Raw genomic sequence first — 25,987 nt, forward strand, 5'->3', positions numbered from 1 at the left:
AAAATGAAAGCAATATAGTTTGCTTGATAACCTTAGCATTTTCAATTCTCTGTATCTATTTCTATGAAAACGTGAATATAGCAATATGAATATCAATATCTATCTATCTATCTATCTATGTATGTGTGTCTATGTATGTATGTATGTATGTATGTATGTATGTATGTATGTATGTATGTATGTATGTATGTATGTATGTATGTATGTATGTATGTCTGTCTGTCTGTCTGTCTGTCTGTCTGTCTATCTATCTATCTATCTATCTATCTATCTATCTATCTATCTATCTATCTATCTATCTATCTATTTATCTATCTATCTATCTATCTATCTATCTATCTCATGGGCGTAGCAAAAATATTCATATGTGTTTGTGCGTGTGAGTGTACATAATTAATCCCTTCATTCTTTCGGAAGACGTTTATTGTACCCTACAATAGGTTCTTCCTGGAGTTAGTGGAAAAACTTGTACGCAAGGGTTCTGGGGGAGCGCTGTGAGCTTCCCCAGCGCGGGGCGAAGCCACGCCTCCAAGCACTATTTCCGGTATTAAAACCCAACAAAATGCATATGTTAAGGTATCTACAGTGCATTAGCCTGCTTTTAAAAAGTGTTATTTCAAAAACCTTACTTGCTTTTCTTACTGACTTAGATCCTCCCGCGTCGTTCGGCGAATTGAGCGGCAAGCTGCTTCCACTAAAATCTGTCACTTTTAATGTTTGAAGCCTCTTCCCACCTGCTCTGAGGACATCCATGAAAGTGTGGCGCCAAGTTGTACGAGGATGTCCCTGTTTGTGATTTCCTCGCAATGGCCTCCATGTCATCGCAACTCTTATTATGCGTAATTCATTTTGTCGGAGAACATGTCCCGCAAACCTCATGCGACGCTCTATCACAACCTTACTAAGGGCTCGACTCCCAATTCGGCATAGGATTTCCTTGATTGAGACCCGATCTCTATAACTGACTCGTAAAATCCGTTTTAGCCATCTTTGTTGAGCCACATTTAGACTTTTTCAATTTCGACAGATGACTATTTACTGCACTTTATTAATTGGGCCCAGCCACTGGTAGAAATGTGTAGCCTCTATGGCTACGCTCTTGGAAATAGATGACTGTAGTTTGATTTAGATTTTAAATAAAAAAAAGGGAAGTTTTATCGTCAAAATCATTGGGAGGGGGGGGTTAAACTAAAAAATCTGGGGAGCTGTTTTTTTTTAAATTTATTAGCTACGGTCATAGAATTTGGTGAGTGTAGTTTGCTTTAGAATAAAATTGAAAAGAGAGGTTTTCAACCTCAAAACTCTCTGTATGGGGGGTATTTAAACTCAAAACCTTCAGGAAGGGTATTTAACTTTTAAAATGCCCTCTGGAGGAGGGAGTTTAGTCAAACCCCCCTAGGCTTGGCTACGATCATATAATTTTTGAGTATGTAATTTGCTTTTTTATATTGAAGAGGTGGGTTTTTTTTTAGCTATAAACCCCACTGGAGGTTTTTTTGTAAACACAAACCCCTCTTGGCTACACTCATAGAATATGGTGATATATATATATATATATCCTCATGTATCTGTTGACTGATGTATGGATAGTCTTATTTTGAAGAGACAGTTTTATCGTAAATTTCGGAGGGGGTTTTTAAAATCAAGATTTTTCTAAGCTTTGCTCTTGGAAATTGGGGATTTTCGTGAGCATTTTTTAAATTTGGTTTGGTTTAACATAAGAGGGGGATTTGACTACAAAACTCCCTGCGCTGGGGCATGTGATGGTTTAGAACTAAAATCTCACCTAAAATAAATAAAATCAAAGCAAAAAATCAGTCACTAAATCTCGATCGCCCCCCCCCCCCTTTACGAGGGAGATTTCATTTCGGGGGGGGGAACCCACCCCACGACAATCTATCTATCTATCTATCTATCTATCTATCTATCTATCTATCTATCTATCTATCTATCTATCTATCTATCTATCTATCTATCTATATATATATCCATCTATCCATCTATCTATCTATCTATCAATTATGTTCCTACAATTCATTGCTATCACAAGGACTTCAAAGGTTTGAAACGAATGCCCGTTATGTTTCAGTCTCACTAAGAGAGAACTGCTGGAACTCTCTGTGAATGAGATTCAAGGCAGCTGGTCAGTCTACGAATATGAGCTGAGAGGAGACACCAGTTTTACCATGTACTCTCTCAAGGCGTCATTTGGTTGTTACCTTCATGGGAAGGGGCCCGAATCTACTTACATGCATTCAGTTGGCTTCATTTCATCGAACATAAATGTGAAAGTAAGTTCTACCTTATTCGTGGTTCGTTATCCGTGACCAGCTCTGTGACCCGTGGGAGTCTGGGGGCTCGCCAAAGCATTTCTGTGCCCTGGCAATCGGCTAGTCAATCTTTTTAAATCTATTTAGTTTCGAGCTTCCCTTTAGAAACGGAAATTATTACGCCCTAGCCCAGTGGTTCTCAACCTTTTATGCCATCCCCCACTCTGCCTCGACCCCCCCACCCACACACACATACAGCAATAGAAGAGTAGACAATAACAATCCATATTTTCGATGGTCTTAGGCGACCCCCTGGCAAATCGTCAATCGACCCCTAAAGGGGTTGCGACCCACAGGTTGAGAACCCCTGCCCTAGCCAAAATCCAAAATCCTATATGACGACAGAGAATGACTGCGTGCAAGGTTGAACTGGAAAACATCAGACGACAGTCCGAACCGCATACTTCTCGACAAGACAGCTTTTGGTTCAGAAGCAACTTCTATGTTGTCTTCGGGGAATTCCGTGACTTATTCTGTCTGTGAGTCGTCATAGGGTCGTCATGTGGTTCTGTCACTTCCGGCCTTGTGTCCCAATTGGTTCGTAAATGTCAAACCCGTATAGGTTGAACACATAGTGATGGGAACTAATTTTTTTAAAGTTAAACTAAAACTAAGTTTGAACTAAAAAAAAGTAATTAAACTTTTAGTTAATCACTAATTTAAAAAATTAGTTAAACTAAACTAAGAAACTTTAGTTAAACTTTTACTAACTATTTTGACCTTTTTTTAAGGACGAAACAGCCAAATATGAAAAATATAAAGCACAACCAATCTCTTTAGCAAAATGTAATAAACATGTATTTTTGCACATGAAAAATTTTTTAAATGTCTTTATGGATAGATGTAGATCTTAATAGAATCACTAGAATGATACTATTATAGAAAGAAATTAGAAGTAATAAAGTTCTAATATAAGTTACCTTTAGAAGTAATTGTCCAAGTTCTCATATAAGTTACCTTTAGAAGTAATTGTCCAAGTTCTCATATAAGTTACCTTTAGAAGTAATGATAAAACTGCATGTTGACTCTCTAACTAACTCTAGATTCTAGAATATTCTGGATCTAATATCTTCTACAAACGAAATGATCAGAAATATAATCTGGATCTAGAATTAGTTCTAGCTACTAGAGTCCTAGACCTAGATCAAATAATTAATACTTTAATCTAAAAATAATCTAAGAAATGCTAGTTACTACTTAACTACTACTAGATCTAAAATCTAGATAGAGTGTAGTAGATATCTTAGTAACTCTAGATCTAGTAAAAAGTTTTAAAATAAAAAGAGTCGACATTTCTTTTAGATCTATAGTAAAGCAAAATGCTTTGCCTGCAGCTATACAGGAACACAGTGGTGTTTAATGAAAAGCAGCAAAATGTAGATCTAAAGAAGCAAGGTATTATCAGGATTTATCAAGCAGCGAAACTTGCTAGAAATATAATGAACACGTTTATTTTTCTCGCCTTTCAAATACCTTGAATTGGCGGGAATAGCGACCATTACAGGGTAAAGGTCAAAAGACTTTCTAGTGACCTGTGCACCCTCTAGTTTATTCTCCTCTCTATTGTTTATTACATATATTCTCCAAATTACATAGATCTAAATATTTATTGGCATGTATGTTAAAAAAGTTTGTAAAATTTGTAATTAAACTTTTTAGTTTTTAACTAAAAAAAAAAAATTAAACTAGGATTTTAACTAAACTTTTTTTTTTTAATTAAACTTTGGCCTTAACTAATTTTTTTTAGTTAAACTAAAAGTTAGCAACTTTTTAGTTAACTTTTGCCCATCACTATGAACACATAAATGCCAAACGCGTATAGGTTGAACACGTAACTATTGAACTCGTATAATTGAACGCGTAATTACTGTTCAAATGTTTGTTGCTGAATTTGAAAGAAATACAATTTATTGACAGCGAAGTTGGTGTTTAGGCCTACAACTTAAACTTGTAACTTATGAAGAAGTCTAGAAACGTTGAAATATTTAAGGAATAGGGTGAGCAAACACGTGCAAGGTTTCATGTCTAAGGTGGTTGATAAAGTTTGTTAATGAGGGGCCTTTTTATCCTTGATAAATTAAAGTATTGCAAGAACATTCATGTTGCTTCTTTTAAAGTGTTATTATTATTATAGCTTTTATATAGCGCTACTTTCATGCTTATAGCATGCTCAGAGTGCTTTGGTCCATTCTCAGTTGTGGACCAGTTGGGGGGGGGGGTATCTAGGAGTTGGTTTTCCGTGCTGCCTTTAGGCGCTCAGTAAACGCAACTCTCCCCGAGTCGGGTGTCGAACCTCGAGCCCCCTTCTAGATAGCCAAGACAAACCAAGTTCAAGCGTACAGGGCCTTTCGACCACGCTTCCCATGCGTCATTATTTTATTGTACTTTTATTTTACTCACAATTAAGCATTGCACTCTATTCAGAAGAAATGAAGAAACTAATAGTAAATAAAATAATTTAGAAATTGACAAGGTCTCATCTGAATCAAAAGAATGATGATGCCTATTATAAGCTATCCCGACAAGACCAACGTCTAATCTTTCGACTCAGGACCGGACACAACAGAATGAGACAACATATGTACCGGAAGCTCAAAATTGGAACCAGTGAAATCTGCCCATGAGTCGCCAGAGAATGCTGACCATGACCTCCTTTACCATGAGGCCCGTACAAGACACTGGCCCCAAAACACCCCAATAGAAAGAAAACTATATGGAGAGCTCTAGATTTGGAAACCACTGCTGGGAACTTCTCATATAATGGTCTAGTCATCTGAACATAAAAATGAGAGCGAGGAAGAAGAAAAATATTTTTTTATTATGTCAGATCGTTTTAAAATCCTGTAATAAAGTTTTCTGTTCCATGGTTATTACGTCAATTTAGGATGCAAGTGTATCATTGCATGAACTAATGGGGATTTCCTGGAACCTCTAAGTCTATCTACATGTTGAAATATAAATCGATGAGTGAGGCCTGTCTGAACATTCGTTGGCATGTCTGCTTCCAGATTTTGATTCATTGTCAAAGCTTTAATTATTATGATGGCATTTAATAATAGATGTACATCATTGTCAATCAATTTGAGGGCCGGATTTGTATAGTAATGCGTGGGCCGATTACGATACACAGTCCGCCCCTGCCTACAATGTCGATGATGTTAGCAGGGATGTCAGCGGTGGGATAATAATGAACGATGTTTCAAGTGATGTGATGTCAATAATGTCATGCTAAGTGTTGTGACATGTGTCTTGGTGTTGAACGAAGAAATGTCAGTAAATGTCGTACACATTGAAGATGTCAGTATAAAGGTCTTTGCTAATATTCATCTCACACCAACGCTTCTATTTTTTGGTCAGAGGTGTATCAACACTGTGAACAGCATGAACAGGGGAGACCTGCTGGACAACGACTGTGATGGCTGGGTGGACGAAGAAAATTGGAACGGGCTAGGTACGTCTCTCCCTCCCTCTGTCTCTCTCTCTGTCTCTCTCTATGTCTCTATATCTCGTCTCTCTCTTTCTCTCTGTCTCTCTCTCTGTCTCTCTCTCTTTCTCTCTCCCTCTCTTTCTCTCTCTCTCTCACTCTCTTTCTCTCTCACTCTCTTACTCTCTCTCTCTGTCTCCCTCTCTTTCTCTTTCTCTCTCACTCTCTTTCTCTCCCTCTCTTTTTCTCCCACTCTCTTTCTCTCTCTCTTTCTCTCTCACTCTCTTTCTCTCTCTCTCTGTCTCCCTCTCTTTCTCTCTCACTCTCTTTCTCTCCCTCTCTTTCTCTCTCACTCTCTTTCTCTCCCTTTCTTTCTCTCTCACTCTCTTTCTCTGTCTCCCTCTCTTTCTCTCTCCATTTCTTTCTCTCTCTCTTTCTCTCTCAATCTCTTTCTCTCTCCCTCTCTTTCTCTCTCCCTATCTTTCTCTCTCCCTCTCTTTTTTTCTCTCTCTCACTCCCTTTTCTCTCTCACTCTCTTTCTCTCACTCTCTTTCTCTCTCACTCTCTTTCTCTCTCTCTGTCTCCCTCTCTTTCTCTCTCCCTTTCTTTCTCTCTCTCTTTCTCTCTCAATCTCTTTCTCTCTCCCTCTCTTTCTCTCTCCCTATCTTTCTCTCTCCCTCTCTTTTTATCTCTCTCTCACTCCCTTTTCTCTCTCACTCTCTTACTCTCTTTCTCTCTCACTCTCTTTCTCTCTCTCTCTGTCTCCCTCTCTTTCTCTTTCTCTCTCACTCTCTTTCTCTCCCTCTCTTTTTCTCTCACTCTCTTTCTCTCTCTCTTTCTCTCTCACTCTCTTTCTCTCTCACTCTCTATCTCTATCTCTTTCTCTCTCACTCTCTTTCTCTCCCTTTCTTTCTCTCTCACTCTCTTTCTCTCTCTCTCTCTGTCTCCCTCTCTTTCTCTCTCCCTGTCTTTCTCTCTCTCTTTCTCTCTCAATCTCTTTCTCTCTCCCTCTCTTACTCTCCCTCTCTTTCTCTCTCCCTCTCTTTTTCTCTCTCTCTCACTCCCTTTTCTCTCTCACTCTTTTTCTCTCACTCTCTTTCTCTCTCACTCTCTTTCTCTCACTCTCTTTCTCTCTCACTGTCTTTCTCTCTCCCTCTCTTTCTCTCTCTCCATCTCTTTCTCTCTCTCTCTCTCTCTCTCACTTTCTTAAAGAAAGGTACCAATAAATAATAACGACGATGTCAACTCAATACTCAGAACGTGTGTGTACATATGACACAAGGACTATATAAATATATGTGTATGTAAAATTTACTTTTTTTAAGTTTATCTAACACGGGCATGCTACCCTGCCTCATAGTGGCGCCCGGGTGGAAACGATCGTAGGAGGAAACGATTAGGCTAAAGTGTAGCAAAACAAGACTCCCGTGGGGGTGCCTAAGGGGGTGCGAGAGCATCCTCATTGCATTGCACGGAGTTGTAAAAAAGCTCCCACAACCTTGTCACAATCCAGGCGCTGTTCCTCAAGGGGCCGTTACATATATGGCGTGTCCCGCACGGTTAGCCTGGTATAGAAAAGGAAAATGGCGGGGGTCTTTGTGTACGCGGCCTCTTGCCACGAGTCTGACCGGCGCCTTCGACATAGGTCACGGAGGTCACGGTCTGACTCACCCGCCAGACAGAAAAGTGTACACTATTCTCATTCCGGCCGGTGAGTGAGAGATCTCTTGTTCACTTTTGCTGGCCTAGAGTTCCAAGAGACGTAGGCTCAACACTACCTGACAGTTTTAAAAAGAAGAAGAAGAAGGTTATCTAAAGGGAAGTGCTCCGCACTTACAACTGTATCTCATAATATTGTAGAAGTTTATTCCCATATTTAATATCAAACAAAATAATTAATTACCCTAACTTGTTATTTAGAAAAATTGATTTGTATGCTGTTATGTACAATGAATAATTGTCCAAAAGTTTCAACTTGTTCCGTGAAAGGATGTGGAATATATAACATGTATATGTATTTATTGGGACAAAACCCGATATATTTTCTCATAGCTGTTGGTGAAACGGGTGGGTGGGGGCTTGAGGAAAGTGAAAAACAAAGTCAAAGATAAAGAAAGATTGAGACCCGGAAAAGAACAAGTCAAACTGATAAAGTTATAGAGAGTGAGACAAAGACCAAGAAAAATCTCAGAGTCAGGAAGTCAAACAGAGAACAAAAAAAAAAAAAAGAGAGACAGCCAAACAGCTTGGAATTTAAAGAGAACAAGGTTAGAAAGACAGTTTTGTGTGGAAACACAAACTCACAATCTGCCCCCCGAGGTGGTCTACCCAGGCAGATAAAAAGGCAGGTTCAATATTTTCAGAAAGAATATCAGAATGAAATTCTATCAAAGGAAAATGACAGAGAAAAATGGAGAAAGAAGGTTGACTGATCTTGTGTGGTGCCTCAACAGTCCAGAGGACCAAGGGATAGGTGATAGGTGGGTGCCCACGGTCCACCGAGTACTTCACGCTATAATATGAAAAAGTACTTATTAATTGTTGTTTTTAATTATGTTTCATTTATATGCATATTAAATAGATTTTTTTTCTGTTTAAAAAAAAAAGTAAACTATTTTTGTTGCAAATGTTTTAGTTAGTGTAAGAGAATATACATTTGTAAAACTAATTCTTTTACAAAAAATCTAAAACCGTTTGCATAAATGTGTTAAAAATATCGATAGTAGTCGTCTCTATAATTAATACCCTGTTTGTTACTATTAATAGTGAATAGTTGTAAAAATTGTGTATTTTTATGAAAATACTGATTGAATAGGTGATTTCAAAAATTTATTTTTTCGCTTTTAGAAAAGAAAAAGTAGCCTTTGAATCGGAACTTTGAAAGGTCTAAAATATCATGATATCTTATTTTCAATATCTTTTCTACATCTAAACGTGACGGACGGACAGACGGACAGACAGACAACACAAAACTAATAGCGTCTATTCCTCTTTTGGAGGCCGCTAAAAATAGAGACTGAGTCAAAGATAGAGAGAGTCAAAGTGTTGAAAGAGATTTAGTAAATTAATTCTTTTTTAAATTTAATATGCTAGAAATGTCATTATCTCTTAAAAATTAAATGGATTGTTTCCCTTGCAGACGATACAGATTTTAAAGCCAATGACGATAGGCTAGACGACCTGGCTATTTTTTTCAGTAAGTGCTGCTCTTTCTAATCACCTAGTGTCCTAGATTATACGTTTATACGTCTATAGCTGGTGGACTGTTTCTCTAAGACTATCTTGCTTGCTAGCCATCCTAAACAGTTAAGTAAATACTTCTCTTTATCTCAATTACATCAAAACATCAATGCCTAATAACTTATATGTAAGTAGATATGTAACTGGTCACGTACACTGTGGACTGTTAGTTAGCAACAAGCTAAATAAAAAAAAATCAGAATAAACTAAAAAGGTTAAATAAGGGAAACCGAATAATCACTGTGATATCTTAATATTGCATAATTTATCCTTCCTTTTCTCTCTATATAATTCTCTCTCTATAATTACCACTAATACATGAACTAATCATTTATTTTCTATAAAATTAAAATAAAGATCACTTATATATGAACTCACTGTTTAGTTTTCGTTTCTTGGTTCACTCGTTTGCGTCAATGAGGAGCCATTATTCCAAGAACGGGATGTAGGGGGCGCGGTGGTCGAATGGTTAAGCGCTTGGCTTCCGAACCTGAGGTCCTGTGTTCGAATCCCGGTGAAGACTGTGATTTTGAATTTCTGGATTTTTAGGGCACCCCTGAGTCCAACCCAACTCTAATGGGTACCTGACTTTAGTTGGGGGGAAAGAAAAGGCGTTTGGTCGTTGGCCAAAGAAACAGATGACCTTAACATCATCTGCCCCATAGATCGCAAGGTCTGAAAAGGGAAACTTTACTAATAACGGGATGTTGGTGAAATCACGTGTACGAGACTCGTACCAGACAGACAGACGGACAGATGGAGTTGATATAAGCTTTGTAAAAAAAATAAGAGCCTCTTTTCTATTTATCCATTTAGGCCAAACCGACACAGTAGAGGCGATACTCAGCTGTAAGTAGACAAACCAATATGGAAACTTTGTTGGTATTCGAATACTTAACGTCTTTATTTTCATAACTGTGATTCCAGATAAAGTCATGAACGGCATATGTTTTGATATATCATTTTAACTATGAAACACTAGCAGTATGATCAAAGAGTCTAATATGATCTATATTGGACACTTGATACCATCTGCACAAAGTTGTCAATATTACTTAATTCACAAATGCATTAATAACCCAAAGACATGCACAGAAACATGTGTGTGTCATTTTGTGTCAGTCTGATTAAACTTCAGTAAAAACAAATATCAAAACATGAAAAAAAATTGACATTTGGAAACGTACTTTCATTTTTGCATTGATGTATGCAAGCCAAGTAAGATCAGTTACAGCTGTCACCAGGGCCGGATTTAACGGAGGACATGCGGGATTACAGCCCAGGGAAACCGCAAGAAGGGGGCCCCGACAATACAGTCAGTATCTTTACGTTTTTTTGTTGTTGTTGCTTTTTTTTAACTTTGTTTTTCTCGAAATTTTACCAACAATATTTTAAATCTTACAGTTGGCAACACCGTCTCTGTTCAGAAGTGTCCGCTTATAGTGTGTTACTATTGACATTATATACTCCGGATTTATTGCATTTTTTACACCATAAAAATTTACATTTTTTTTTATTTCTAAAATATATATTTGTTTAACAAAGGACAATGACCTTTTATTGTACAAATACTCTCTTTCTTTTGTAGCATGGCGCGTGCTTTTAGATATCGTGGATTTTTATTGAAGCTTTCAAAAAATTCTGCCCCGGGGCCTCAACATGCTTAAATCCGGCCATGGCTGACACGATGCTGTTTTTTTGAAATGATTGGGTTATAAAGTCTACGGAAGACTCCAATGATGTATGATGTTTACCTAAGATGTCATTGGTGTTATTTGCTTACCACATGTGATCACCGATCCCACTTTATACTTGCTAACCAGTTTTGTGGTGTGTTTTTTTTTTCACTAAATTGTTGGCGTAAAGTTATGGATATCCCCAAACAATGCCAAATAATTTGTCATGACTGTGGGGCTTTACCATTAAGAGTAGAGTCTATGGTATATCTGCACCTATTTCCCGTTTCATAACAAGTACTTGATTGTGTGAATATAAAGTTATTTTCCCACAGACAGCCCTTCAAATGTTTCCGAGTACAGATTCAAAATGATACCGATAAAGTACATACCACCTGATCTTGGGTTAATCTTCAAATGGACAATAGAGACCACCACGATCTCAGCGACCAATCGTAAGTAACACCTTGTTATTCTGTCCCTTCATCCCTATAGCTACTGTTTACAGTTCAGAAGGCTAGATTTGTGCTTTTGTAGTATTCGAAAATCTACTAGACAGTATTTCCTTAGATATGTTATGGGATTTCCCACCTAAGGAGGGTAGCTATTATAGCTTCAGTTTATTTTGTTTGTGTAACTTAAGGCAACCTATCAAAGGGGTTTGAGTTTGATTCCCGACTTCAGTTGGTTCCGGTCCATAACAAAGATCGGACACTGAGCGATATATAAGAAGAAATGTGCTATATAAAAGTAATCCACAAACAAACAATAGAGAAAAAAAGAGAATATTTAAAAAAAAAATGCCCATTTATAGGAAGGAACCACTGATTTCTGTCATTTATCTGAAAATTACAGGGTTTAGCTCCCTTTGTGGTATATACACAAAATTAATTAATTATTACTAAATTAATTAACTATGTGGGTAATTTTTGGATTGATTTTTTTTTATTATCATCGATAATGAATGATTATGCTAAATTTCAACTTCATCTGAGAATGGGAAGTGGAATACAAAACTTGTCAAAGCGTAATAAGGGGATTAAATCCATATATTCATCCACATATCTCATTAGGGAGCATTTATTTCTTATTTCCATATTAAACAAAATAATTGATCACCAACAATTAATTAAATAATTGGTTAATTTGTTTCACTGATTCATACCGTGTCAGCCTTAATAAATAATTGTGCTAGCTTTTAACTTGATCTGAGAATGGGAAATGGGAGAAAAACATGTTCAAACTTTTTACCAGACAGACAGAGTGAGCTGATATAAGCTTTTTAAAATAATATACAGAGTGTTAAAAACATATAAACGCAGAAGGTATGCTTATGCCCATTTCGTAATGAACAATCCTAAATCTAAGCTCTTCGAAAAGTATTTATTGTTGATTAACTCATGCGCCATTTTGACCTCACTGGCATAAAAAAAATAAGCTGGCAGTAAATAACATTTTGAATGAGAGTTGGAGCCTCTCACAAAAGCCGCGGGACACACATTTGAGACCCAAAGAAAAAGACATGATTGAAGACAGGCTCAGAAGACAAAAAAGAAAACTTAAATAGACCCCCATCGACAACGCCCTTGTCTGCATCATGTGTGGGAAATTATGCAGGTCGTAATTGTTTCTGTTTCGTCACGGGAAACCTCGCACTCATCATAAATCTTCGAAATCGAAGACGTCGCCATTCTTGCAGATAACGTAATCTTTAATACAAATTTTATTTATAAAGCGCTGTTAACAAACAAAATGTAGGCTCAAGGCGCTGTAATAACATTACAAACACAAACACAGGAAATTGAATGACAAACGTATCTAAAAAAGTTTTAAACAGGTAGGTCTTAATGTTCGTGTCTGTCTGATGTCAATGGGGAGTGAGTTCCAAACCATTGGGTCGTGCAGTGAAAAAGCTCGCAGACCGTAGCTTTTGAGGGAGAAACGCGGCACCACTAGAAGCGTTGAGTCCATTGAGCGCAGGGCTCTCTGAGGGACATATGGACTGATCAGTTCGCTGAGGTACAAGGTCATCTCTTTGTTATATATACACTGATGGCAAAGTGTGACCATCTTGTAATCAATTCTCGCTTTCACGGGAAGCCAATGGAGCGTGCGCAAGAGCGTATTTGCAGAATCTCGTCTTGTTTTTCTAAGGACTATTCGTGCGGCGTTGTTCTGTATACGTTGCAGCTTGGCTATTTTGTCTTCGGGTTTAACTGCTAACAGGGCGTTGCAGTTGTCAAGGCGGGAGAGTATGAATGCCACCATGTTTCATTTCGGTGATGTTTCACTCAAACATTCATGGCATTGTTTAGTTTGTCTTTTTATTTAAAAAAAAATACCCCTAAGTGTCAACTCTTTGCTCCTTCTCGCTTTCTCTTCTTTGTATCTGTATTTTATATCTTAATGAACGTAAACCGCCAGATGTTTTAAAATGAAAATGTTGAAACAAAAAGAGACTATTATGTTTAAAAGTTATGGAACATCCCCGAGATATTCACATGACTAAGAAATGGCTATAGCTGCTCAAAGGCTTCCAGGCTCAAACCACTTTGGAGTTTTTTATCAAATCACTCTGTCTGTCTGTCTGTCTGGTCAAATGTTTGAACACGTTTGTTCTCCCACATCTATTCTCGGATCAAGTTGAAACTTTGCACAATTATTTATTGAAGAAAACGAGACATAAATCAATAAAAAAATATTAACCATTTAATCAATTAATTACTAGTTATTCATTATTTTGATTGATACTAAAAAGGGAAATTAATCCTTCAGTACTCAAAGACTTGACTAGGCTAAATAGTGAGTAAAATAAATGAGAAATGTACAAGCTCTCATCCAAATCAAAAGAAAGAAGATGCTAAATCACTAAAGAATGCTGACCATGACCATCTTTACCATGAGGCCCGTACAAGACACTGGCCCCAAAACACCCCAATAGAAAGAAAACTATATGGAGAGCTCCCTGATTTGGAAACCACTGCGCAGTTTATCTCATATATTGGTCTAGTCATATGAACGCTTCGACATAAAAATAAGAACTCATAAGAAGAAGTAGAAGAACTGCTAAATATTTAGGGTTTGGTCCCCTAAGATAATCGTACACGTTATTTCTCCCACTACTTTTCTCGGATCAAGTTGAAACTTTAAACAATTATTTATTTTACATCTCAAACATGATGTGTTTTTCTGTTGATTGTCTTTGTTCTATACAAGAATAGTTATCTGGTAGAAGATTGTATTCAGCGCGCAATTTCAAATCATATATGTTGTGATTCGCATATTGTAGGCTTTGTCGAGCTCTGCTTTCTTCTTGAATATATTTATTAAAGACAAAAACAAAACAAAAACATATTAATTAGACGTGCTTTATTTTCTACATCTATAACTTTTGATGTGTGTTCAATCCTCAGTGTGCCCCGCCAAATTTACTGAATGGAGTCCCTGGCATTGTACACGCGACTGTTCCGTCTCTGATATGGTAAAGACAAGGTAATAATTACTTGGACTGTGGTGCCACAAGTGGAATGGCGCGGCGTGTGGCATGTAATGAATTGTGACAAATAGAGGTGGTTCGCGGTGCAAAGTATGACACTATCCGAGGTGGCTGAGTGGTTAAGCGCTTAGCTTCCGAACTGAAAGATCCAGGGTTCGAATCATGGTAAAGACTGGGGATTTTAAATTTTTGGATCTTTAGGACTACACTTAGCCCACCCAGCATTAAAATGTACCTGAAAGTAGTTGGGAAACGTACATGCGGTTGGTCGTTGTGCTGGCCACATGACACCCATGTTAACCGTGGGCTACAGAAACAGATTATGCCTACTTTAACATCGACTGCCCTGTAGATAGCAAGGTCTGAAAGGGCTACTTTACTTATTTATTTTAACAGCGGTTTAGATGGTCTACCACCAGATTGGGGCAACAGAGGTCCCGTATTTGCACATGGGTTATCATTGCCATTAGGGGAAATGAGGGTGGTGCCGGTCGGAACCCGGTAACACCCGCCCTAATGACGGCCCTGGGTGTTGGTACATAAAAGGAGTTAACATCAAAATGATATCTTAATTCTGTGGCTTTCAATAAAATTGTACTTTCTATTATTTATCTTTTTTCTTTTAAACAAACAAGGCTGTTTGAAAAGAGCACATATCTGACACCAAAAAAAAAATGCATTGAATGTATAATGCTATGCTCCATTTTGATCTGTAGAACGTGTGAGGATACAGTGAATCCCCTCAGATGTGAAGGGTCAGTTATAGAAACGAAACCGTCAAACTGCTATGCTAAACTTTGTCCTATAGGTAAGAATTTAATGATCGTGGCTTTTGATCTGGACTGTTGTACATACATCGCATGCAGCTCCATTCTGAAACTAGAGATCAAAATTGAAACTAACTTTTAGAGTTCGGGTTCTGTTCGGTTAGGTCACATTTAAATTGGAGTCCGGTTCGGTTCGATGCGAGTAAAGTTCGGGTTCAGTTCCTTCTGCCAGATCTAAAGTTCGGGTTCAGTTCGGTTCTGCCCGATCTAAAGTTCGGGTTCAGTTGGGTTCTGCTAGATCCAAAGTTCGGGTTCAGTTCGGTTCTGCCAGATCTAAAGTTCGGGTTCAGTTGGGTTCTGCCAGATCTAAAGTTCGGGTTCAGTTGGGTTCTGCTAGATCAAAAGTTCGGGTTCAGTTCGGTTCTGCCAGATCTAAAGTTCGGGTTCAGTTGGGTTCTGCCAGATCTAAAGTTCGGGTTCAGTTGGGTTCTGTCATATCTAAAGTTCGGATTCAGTTCGGTTCTGCCAGATCTAAAGTTCGGGTTACGTTGGGTTCTGCCATATCTAAAGTTCGGGTTCAGTTGGGTTCTGCCAGATCTAAAGTTCGGGTTCAGTTGGGTTCTGCCAGATCTAAAGTTCGGGTTCAGTTGGGTTCTGCCAGATCTAAAGTTCGGGTTCAGTTGGGTTCTGCCAGATCTAAAGTTCGGGTTCAGTTCGGTTCTGCCAGATCTAAAGTTCGGTTTCAGTTCGGTTCTGCCAGATCTAAAGTTCGGGTTCAGTTGGGTTCTGCCAGATCTAGAATTGTTTGTTCTTCGTCGATTGCTCTGTACTCGTTCTCTAACATTCCATCATGCTTTCGTAAATCTTGGAGTCACTCTGTGGTTTCGTTTCTAGGGACCAATATAGTAGTCCCTAGTAGTTCGATGAATTTCTTTCAACATCTGTCAGAGCATCATTAAGTTCATCGAAAGCAGTATTTACATATAAGAATAGTGATCGCCAGCTTAACTAATCCTGATACACCTAAGTTTGCCAATGTTGCGGCACTAGACGCCCTGGGTTGATATAAGAGAGATGTCGCAGTCAATCAAGATTTCTGATTATTCTATAACATACATGTGTAACACACACCTCCTCATATACCTAAATCTTGAACTACATTTCAAAGAAATTGTTATGCAATTTAAACATTAATGAAAATGGAATGTGAGATAAAATTTGAAAGTACTCTCTTTCTTCGCAAAAATAGCATACTTTTGGATCTAATTATATTGAAGAAGATAGAGGCCTCTACAAAATATGTTGCACAGGAACTTCAATTACTAAAATCCAGTACTTTTGTACACATCATATTTAAGTCCGCGCTATTTTGTGTTGTTCTATTTTGACGGGGAATTTCGCGCTATTTTTAATGATTAAAAAATATAAACATTTACCCCATTCCATAGACCAATAGTTCTTTGCCCACTGGTTGTGACGTTGCAGGTCAGTGTTTAGGTCTTCTATAACGATTGGCCTTGGATGAACTATGCGTGTAAACTCAATGATTAAATTTTATTATAAAGCCCTAAAAATTCAAAATTTGTTTTTTAACAGACTGTCCTTGGAATTTGTTCGGGGATGACTGTAGTAAATCCTGTAAGCAATGCGTCAATATTTGCGACAGGTTTAATGGTTCTTGCATCGAATGTAGGCGTGGCTATGACTTCCCAGAAAGTGGTTGTCAGCTAGGTAAGTCAGTAGCAGATAGATGTGGATCAGTTGGTTCAATAGATTATGTCACTCTCTTCTCTTTTCAAAGTCTTTTATCTATCTATCTATCTATCTATCTATCTATCTATCTATCTATCTATCTATCTATCTATCTATCTATCTATCTATCTTTATCTTTATAGTTATCTATTTATTACTATCATTCTCTATCTATCTATCTATCTATCTATCTATCTATCTATCTATCTCTAACATCTATCTATCTATCTATCTATCTATCTTTCTTTCTTTCTATCTATCTATTTATCTTTCTATCTATCTAACTATTTATCTAACTATTTATCTATTTATCTTTATCTTTTTCTTGATCTTGATCTTTATTTTTATCTCTAGAAATCTCTATACAATTCGATACACTTCAGTTACATTGAACCTCGTCTAATATATTCCATTTTAATTCCTCTAATCTAATGATTCTATACCCTATACCCATCTGCTCTAACGTGTTGTAGACATTGAAGTATGGCGTTCTCTTTTGCTCTCTAGACCGCACAGCGTATGAAGATTGGACCGAATGGAGTTGTGCTTCAAATTGCTCAGACACGTCCTACTACAGAAAAAGGTGAGTGCTGGAAAGTCTGAGCGAAAGTGTTTTTTTTTTGGGGGGGGGGGGGAACCAACTCTACCATGAAAACAAAGCTGTAGGTGTGTCCTTAAATTATTAAAATCTCCTAAACAACCCATAAACATCTCCTAAAAATAGACAAAATTGTCACTTCGGGTGTGCCAATCCTATGCGCGAAAAAAACAAAAAAACTTCATTGCCAGCTTCTTTTAAATAGAATTTATTCAAAAAAACGAATGTATTTTCTAATACATAATTTTGACATTATGTTTATCCCTACCCAGACTGGGTCGCGCGCATTCCGTTTCACATATAACCCCGCAATTGTTAGGGCCGGCCCTGTTGTAAGGTTTATGAGACCCTTTTGTATGTTTAATGCCCCTCCCACTATCGGAGGGCTCTAAAAATTTCAATAAAAAATAAAAAATCGGGTAAACCTTTTTCACATTATTTTACATTTCATGTAAATATGAATATGTTGGCTAAACCCGTATGTTGCGGGCCATATCCGGCTAGTTTCTTATAAAAACTGAAGTCTAACACCTTTTTTCTAAACACAATTTTCTTCAAATAGGATTTGTAAAAACCAGATTTCTGGCGGGATTCCGAGTACAGACTGCAGTTATCCAGTGTTCGACAGAAAAGCTGGTGACTGTTACTTAAGTGGAAACTGTCCCATCAGTAGGTACACTGTTTTTGAGTACTATACTATTCAAGATATTACACAAGAAAACACACAAATATATTTTCAATACATTACGATATGGATAATCACGCTAGAACCACACTTTTTTTTATTTAACTTCATTTTTTAAGTCAGTCTGTCTAGTTTTATTTGCTAGTAGTGTATCACCTTGAACTATCCCTTAGTCTGATGAACAGCTGGGGCACCACACATGATCGACTGTCCATCTTTCACTATTCCTCTCCGTCTTTTGCCGTGGATGGAATCTCTTTTGATCTTTTGATGACAGGCTCGTCCATTCTTTAATGTTGTCTTCCCATCGCTTATTCTGTCTGCCTCTTCTTCATATTCCTGGTACTGTTCCTTGTAGGAAGGTCATTGTGAGCCCTGCTGACCCTGTAATATGGTCATAAAGCTTTGGTTTACTTTTTTTTTTGCCAGTTCGACGCGGGGCCCAGTCGCCTTTGTGATCCTGTTTATAATCTTTTTGATTGTGATGCGGTCTTTGTTTTATTACTGTATACGCCTATGAGACACAGTTTTATTAATGTATACGCCTATGAGACACAGTTTTATTAATGTATACGCCTATGAGACACAGTTTTATTAATGTATACGCCTATGAGACACAGTTTTTCAATGTCGAAATCGTCAGTTTTACCTTAAAGATTGTAAATATGTAAGACTAAGCAAAGACTAAGACTGCTTTATTGATCCTTAAAGAAATGTGTTGTGATTACAAGGACTATTTTCTCATGTAAAGACAACACAACAGAAACATACACATAAAACACAACATAAAGAGTTCATTCAGCGACTACACACAGGCATCTTAGTCCTTTTCCTGTTTCCTGATCAACGAGTGGCGTTGATATAGTCTGACCGAGTGAGGTACGAACGAGTTATGGTATCGCTCTGTTCTAGTTTTGATTGACAGTAGTTGCCCACTTCGCGACGACCTGACGTAGTTCTGATGGAGCGGGTGGCCGTTGTCTTCCAAGATTTTTTCGATTTTCCTTAGACACTTTTGTTCAAAAATCTCCTTTTAATGTGGTAATGTTGTGAGTGTAATTTTTGATGGCCTTTTTATGATGGTTTATAACAGGCGCAACAGTTAGATGAAGCGTTGCCTTGCCAACAAATTATTCCGTATGTTAGCAGATTTTGTATAGTCGCGCCGTAAAAAGTATTTAGGATCTTCTTATTTAGTTTAAAGCTATTGAGTTTGTATAGAAAAAGTCTTTGGGCTGTTTTCTTTGTCAGAGTTCCAAGATGATCTTCTCATGAGAGATTGTTATTAATGATAACGCCTAGATATTTATATGCCTTCACTTATTCTATAGATGTTGTGTTTATATGCAGTCCATGTATAGTTTGTTTTTTCTTTCTGAAATCTATAATAAGTTCTTTAGGTTTTGTGACATTCTATTCTAGAAAGTTGTCAGTGCACCAGTTTGTAAACTCTTCTATCGAGCTTCGATACTGAGTTTCGTCTTCTGAAATAAGACCGACTACGGCAAAATCATCAGCGAATTTAATGAGTTTAACTGAGTCATAGATGCTTCTTATGTCATTAGTGTCAAGGGTGTACAGTACAGGAGAAAGTACACAACCTTGTGGAGCACCCGTGCTTGGTACTCGAGTTGACGATTTGGTGTTGTTGACTTTAACATACTGGGGCCATTGGGTTAAAAAGTTTAGAACCCATGCTTGTAAGTAAGGGCTTACATTTAAGTTACTCAGTTTGTTTATCATTAGATGTGGCTGTATGGTATTGAAAGCCGAGGAGAAATCTAGGAAGAGGACTCGTGCATATGTTTTGGGTATATCGAGATGCTTATAAAGCTGGTCAAAAAGCAATAGAATTGCATCCTAAGTTACCCTAGCTTCTTTATATGCAAATTGGTGAGGGTCAAGGCTGTTGTCTTTTGCTACAAGTTGTTTAAGCATATATTTTTCTAAACATTTCATAACTATATATATTAGTGCTACTGGGCGGAAATCATTTAAGCAATATATTTTTGGCTTCTTTGGTACTGGTATGATCTCTGAAGTTTTCCAGATGTGTGGAATTACGCACGTTTGCAAAGAGTAGTTAAAGATGTGAGAGAGGATAAACGAAATTTGTTCCGCACATAGCTTGATCAGTTTGCCACTGATTTTATCTGGTCCAGAAGCTTTTGTTACGTCTACTCTTTAAAACAACAAGGTGACCTCATCTTTAGTTACAAAATTGACGGAGGGCTCTTGTTTTTCTTTGTTCTGAGTGTTGAAAATTTCTTTTTGTAGGTCAACAAAATCTTTGTCAAAACGAGAATAAAAATCATTTATTTCATTGGCGAATTTCTTCTCATCAGCCACTGAAATTTGTTCTCGTTTTGAGGCGCAGCCTGTTATTTTCTTTAATCCTTCCCAGCATGCTTTTGAGTTATTATTTCCAAAGATATTCTCAATTTTTTGTTTTTATGTTTTTTATTCCTTCGATTATTGCTTTTTTTCAGTTTGTATTTAGCATTATTAAACTCTTCTTTGCTTGTCTTATACTTTCTTTTCTTTTCAGTAATAAGGTGTTTGATTTTTTTGGTCATCAAGGGCTTATTGTTTCCGTAGACTTGTATTGTTTTTGTTAGAATTGTTAAATCCTCGCAGAATAGTAAATACGAGTTAAAATTTTCTGTTAGATCGTTTATGTCTGGACATTTCTTAATATATATATTGGTAGATATTAGTATAGATAGATATAGTATATCTACACTATAAAGCAGAAAGTAAGGCGTATGCATGTATGTAAGTATGTATGTATGTCCCGCATAACCGTTTGACCAATCTTGATAAATCTTGGCATAAATGTTCCTTGGGAACTAACTGGAACCGTAATGTATGTATAGTAGCCCTGAAACAAACTAAAGACCATAAAAAAAAAGTTGCCCAACTCTATGAAAGTATTACTTTTTCATGGATCTAGGCCATGTTTACCATATTAAGATGGCAAAGATCTAGATCTAATTTTTAAAACTACTCTTTCCAAAGCTAGTTTTTTTTTACTTTGACACATGAAAACTGGTCCAGACAAGGTATAGCATCATAGCGTATTGATACAGCGTAATACATGTTTTATAAAATACCAATAGTAATTGATTAAAGTCTCAACTTGATTCGAAAATGGGTGTGGGAGAAATAACTTTTATCTAAAGAGACTAAACCCAACATATTTAGCTACATCAGGGAATACTGAAGGATTAATTTTCCTTGTTGATATCAAATAAAATTTTTGATTAACTTAACTCATTCTCTCCTAACTAACGATACCTGCGTTGATTCCACCAGAATGTGGTAAATAATTACGGAGAGAAAGAGTTAACTAGTTGATTAAAATTTTAATACGTTTTTTTCATTTGTACAAATGCTCCTTCTTCCCTAGTGCTATCAGAACATGGAAAAGGTTGCCTGAGCTGGCCAGGAAAACCAGTGACTTGGCAGAAATTAGGGCATTTCTTAATATGCATGACTGAATGAATGACGCGTAGTACCTAATCACCTTCTTTTTTTTTTTTTTTTTTGGAAGTAACGTCAGTATTATATAAGATAAGATGTCTTGTCTATGCCAATAAATAATTGTGCAAAGCTTAAACTTAACACGAGATTGGGTGTAGGAGAAATAACGTGAACAAACTTTTTACCAGACAGACAGACAGACAGACAGAGTGTGTTCATGTAGACTTTATATAAAAAGCAGAGTAAATTGCTGTCTCTTATTGTTTTGTATTTGATTTCTAGGATTTCATATTTCCACTTTTTAGATTGTAAAGACTTCACGTGGGGCCTTGGCTGTAACGGCACCTGTATGAAATGTCAGGAGCCCTGTGATAAATTCACTGGCCACTGCAGGGCTTGTAAAGCTGGCTACAAAGGAATTAAGACATCATGTTCCCAGCGTAAGCGCCTTCTGACCTGTTGACCTTTGACCTGCTGAACTGTGACCCGCTGAACTTTGACCTGCTGAACTGTGACCTGCTGAACTTTGACCTGCTCATCTTTGACTTGCTCATCTTTGACCTGCTGAGCTTTGACCTGCTCATCTTTGACCTGCTCATCTTTGACCTGCTCATCTTTGACCGTCATGTTTTGTGTTGTTTTTTTTGTTGTCTGACAGTGTGTCAGGTTGAAATCTTAAAACAAATTGAGGCCCTATAAAAATGCCATTTCAAAATCTAGTGAACGACAAGAGAATCGGAGCATGAACACAGTTCTCGAAAACAACTTTAACGAATTTCCTAGAAATTCTTCATCTGATGTGTATCTTTGGGAAAATAATTGCTTGCTTATTGGCCACACAAGAAAAAATCCAGTTCGACTTATAATTTTTCAAAGTATAATATTCAATTAATTTAAATTTGGCTAGAGGTTTAGATCCTCTTTTTCTTCAACAGACGTACGTCAACGGGTTTTCCTGCTTGTAGATCTTATTCATTACATTAATAAAATAATAGACTTTCAGGAACCGTCTTCTCTGTATGGATCTAAAGGTCCATCCTGTGGCGTATCTTGGAATTTGACATCATTTGGGTGCTCGGTTCGGGGGGGGGGGGGTTGACATCTTTGGGGGCCCCCTTTATATTGCGTAATATTTAATATTTACCAATTTCGAACTTTCATTTGGGCGCGCCGTGGCTGAGCGGTAATGAGGCGTGGTGGCTGAGCGCTTGGATTTCGAACCTGGAGTCTCAGGTTCGAATCCTGGTGAAGACTGGGATTTTTAATTACCTTTGGCACCTCTGGGTGCACCCAGCTCTAATGGGTACCTGACAAAAGTTAGGGAAAAATTAAAGGCGGTTGGTCGTTGTGCTGGCCACACGACAACCCTCGTTAACCGTAGGCCACATAAACAGATGACCTTTACATCATCTGCCCTAAAGACCACAAGATCTGAAAGGGACTTTATTTAGGGAATTCTCTCAAGTGAGGGTTCGGATGTATTTTAAAATTCCCATCTCCCCTTACCTGGGTCTATCCTAATAGTAGATTCATACATTCACTTAACCAGGGCGTTTTTTTTTTCATCATTAAAGAGATCGGGGTAGAAAAGAAATGTTCCATTTTTTTGTTCAATTCAGTCATTTATGACTTATTAAGAGTAAAATATTTCCTTTTACGAAACAGTCATGAAGGAGGAATAGTCTTTACAAAAAAAAATTATATATTTCAGGGGCGTCCCTAGGAATTTTCCATCCTTTGGGGCCCGGGAGGCCTGACCTTTTTGGGGGCCCCTGGATGTTGCGTAATATTTAATTTTTATGTAAAAAAAACCACTCATGTTGGCGGGGGGTCCCGGGGCATTTTCATATTCTCCCACCTCCTCCCCCCACCCTAGCTACGCCACTGATGTTTTACTCATTTAATTTTACGTCATGTTGCCTGACTCCCTGTTTAGAATGAAATTTAAAGGTGACGCCGTCTGTCTTGCACTCATGGTCGGCCTATAGGTAATTAAATCTACTGCTTAGGGCTCCCCAAAAAATATTTAGCACTAATATATGATAATATCTGGACTTATAAAGGGTCCCTAGAAGGGCTCCATATCTCAAAATGATTAGGGCCTATTAAAGTGGAAATATGGCACTGCTAGCTATGGGTGCATACGACAGATCCGCCTACAAGCTCATACCATGATGTGTCAGCTTGTATTTAATTATCTTTTTGGTTTCAGATTTACATAAATAAGTCTTCAGCGGGCCATGCTACATAATACTACATTTCTGAATACAACTTTTTAAACGTTCTATGTTAAAAATACTTTTTGAGAACAAAAAAAAAAGCTTATATAAAGTAGTAGGTAGAAAACCGTCCAATCGTTGCAATATTGCCATGTTTATCTCCCTTTTTCTATTTAAATCAAAATTAATTCATTACTACTAAATTATTAATTAATGGGATAAGGTTTTGATTGATTCGTGCGTTTTGCAAACTTTAATCTTGATTCTAGAATGTATTGCATAGCTAGGAATTTCCCATCATTTGGGTTTCAGGGGGCTGGACCTCTTTCGGGGGGGGGGGGGGGGGCTGCATTTTGCGTAACATTTAATATTGAAAAAAAAACTTCTCCCCCTCCCTACCCCAACACTAGCTACGCCTCAGCGAGAATGGGAAGTGGGTCGAATAAAAACATATACATGAATCCAATGAGACAGACAGACAGACAGACAGAGTGAGTTAATATAAGCTCTGTGCTTTTTTTTCCCAGCTTGTGGACCTTATCAGTACGGTCCTGGATGTCAGGGAAACTGTAGTGTACGATGTAATGGTAAGAAATGTCTGGATCCAGTTACAGGACAATGTCCAGGTACGCTGCAGACCTTCTACACCAGTGGTTCCCAAACCTTTTCACTTAACGAAACGCTTCACACATTCTGAGTATTTAGCGAAATACTTTGCTTTTTTTAGAGATAAGAATTTACATGTTGACCTACTAGTTAATTGTTCCACTAGTTCGTGGGAACACCTATGTAAGTCTCGAAGAGCATTGGGGTACCCGGAAAAGTTTAGGAAATAGTGTTCTACCTTCTATAAAGTTAAAGTCTATTGTAATGGAAGTGTCGTCAGATTAAGGGTGAGTTTCACATTTCACGTGACCACGCAAATCCATTTGGGTTCCATAAATAACTTTCTCTCTCAGTTTGAGTCTAAAGGCCTATCATTTAAATGTTTATAGTCTGGGTACGTTCGCTTAATAAGGATTTTGTTTCTTCGCGAACTGAGAGGACAAGGGCTGGGAAAACAATTTTATTTTTTTTTAAATTTATCATTCATTAGTTGGAGACACAGTGGTCGAATGATAAAACGCCCGGCTTCCAAAACTTGGGTTCCGGTTTCGAATCCTGGTAAAGACTGATTATTTTAATTTCGGGATATTTAAGGGCACCTCTGAGTCCACCTAGCTGTAATTGTTACCTGATATTAGATTAATGAAAAGTAAAGGCGGTTGGTCGTTGTGCTGGCCACTTGAAACCCTCGTTAACGATTGGCCTTAGAAACATACGAATTTTCCATCATCTGCCCCACATATTGCAAGGTCTGAAAAAGGGAACTTTACTTTACTTAGTCTGAAAAAGGGGAACTTTACTTTACTTAGTCTGAAAAGGGGAACTTTACTTTACTTAGTCTGAAAAAGGGGAACTTTACTTTACTTAGTCTGAAAAAGGGGAACTTTACTTTACTTAGTCTGAAAAAGGGGAACTTTGCTTTACTTAGTCTGAAAAAGGGGAACTTTACTTTACTTAGTCTGAAAAGGGGAACTTTACTTTACTTTGTCTGAAAAAGGGGAAATTTACTTTACTTAGTCTGAAAAAGGGGAACTTTACTTTACTTAGTCTGAAAACGGGGAACTTTACTTTACTTAGTCTGAAAACGGGGAACTTTACTTATTTATTCGTTAATATGAGGAAATTATTCGCTCTTACAGGTTTATAAACGACATATAGTCTTCTTTTTAAATTATCTCAGATTTATTATATTTATAAAGGTATTATGCCAGCATTTACACTACATACAAACAGTGGAGTCACTGGGGGTTGGTGTCACCTGGTGCGGATTGCAACCCCTGCATCACCTCCACCCCCAGTGACGCCACTACTTACAAATATATTTTGTTCCGCCGATTCTATGTCTAGCCTCGCCTTGGTGTTCCTAATTCAATTTATGAACTGCAGGGACATCAAGTAAACTCCTTTTATAGTCTTAAGACTTATAATTGAGATTTAAGAATCAACAGTTAGGCCCATATTGATCTTAAAGCATTAGGATAGCCAACTCTATAAAAAAAATCTTAATCCACACCCTCTCTTGACTATAAAGTAAATAGACTGTGTTCAACTGATTTTAACGTCTGGTCAGCTAGACCTACAAACGTAGGCCTAGTGTACTGTACGTGTGTAGTTGATGATACTACAAGACTACCTTGCATTTTTTTCATTACGCGTTATGCAATAGTGTTTTTGCTTAATGTGGAGTGGTCAGACGAGGCATGGCTAGTCA

The 25,987-nt window shown here is 37.6% G+C and overlaps 1 protein-coding gene across 1 annotated transcript in view; it reads left to right on the plus strand.

Annotated features, from left to right (window-relative positions):
* LOC106078777 (uncharacterized) overlaps positions 1 to 25,987 on the plus strand; it is a 50,862-nt gene that overhangs the window by 18,341 nt on the left and 6,534 nt on the right. The window contains exons 7-18 of the mRNA XM_056016590.1: positions 2,090 to 2,291; positions 5,688 to 5,781; positions 8,894 to 8,950; positions 9,811 to 9,843; positions 11,006 to 11,125; positions 14,084 to 14,162; positions 14,883 to 14,974; positions 16,530 to 16,664; positions 17,193 to 17,268; positions 17,846 to 17,952; positions 21,757 to 21,891; positions 24,198 to 24,296. Of these exons, the coding sequence (XP_055872565.1) occupies positions 2,090 to 2,291; positions 5,688 to 5,781; positions 8,894 to 8,950; positions 9,811 to 9,843; positions 11,006 to 11,125; positions 14,084 to 14,162; positions 14,883 to 14,974; positions 16,530 to 16,664; positions 17,193 to 17,268; positions 17,846 to 17,952; positions 21,757 to 21,891; positions 24,198 to 24,296 (1,229 nt within the window). The remainder of the gene's footprint in view (positions 1 to 2,089; positions 2,292 to 5,687; positions 5,782 to 8,893; positions 8,951 to 9,810; positions 9,844 to 11,005; positions 11,126 to 14,083; positions 14,163 to 14,882; positions 14,975 to 16,529; positions 16,665 to 17,192; positions 17,269 to 17,845; positions 17,953 to 21,756; positions 21,892 to 24,197; positions 24,297 to 25,987) is intronic.

Source organism: Biomphalaria glabrata, chromosome 18 (genome assembly GCF_947242115.1).
Source record: "Biomphalaria glabrata chromosome 18, xgBioGlab47.1, whole genome shotgun sequence".
Taxonomy (NCBI): Eukaryota; Metazoa; Mollusca; class Gastropoda; family Planorbidae; genus Biomphalaria; species Biomphalaria glabrata.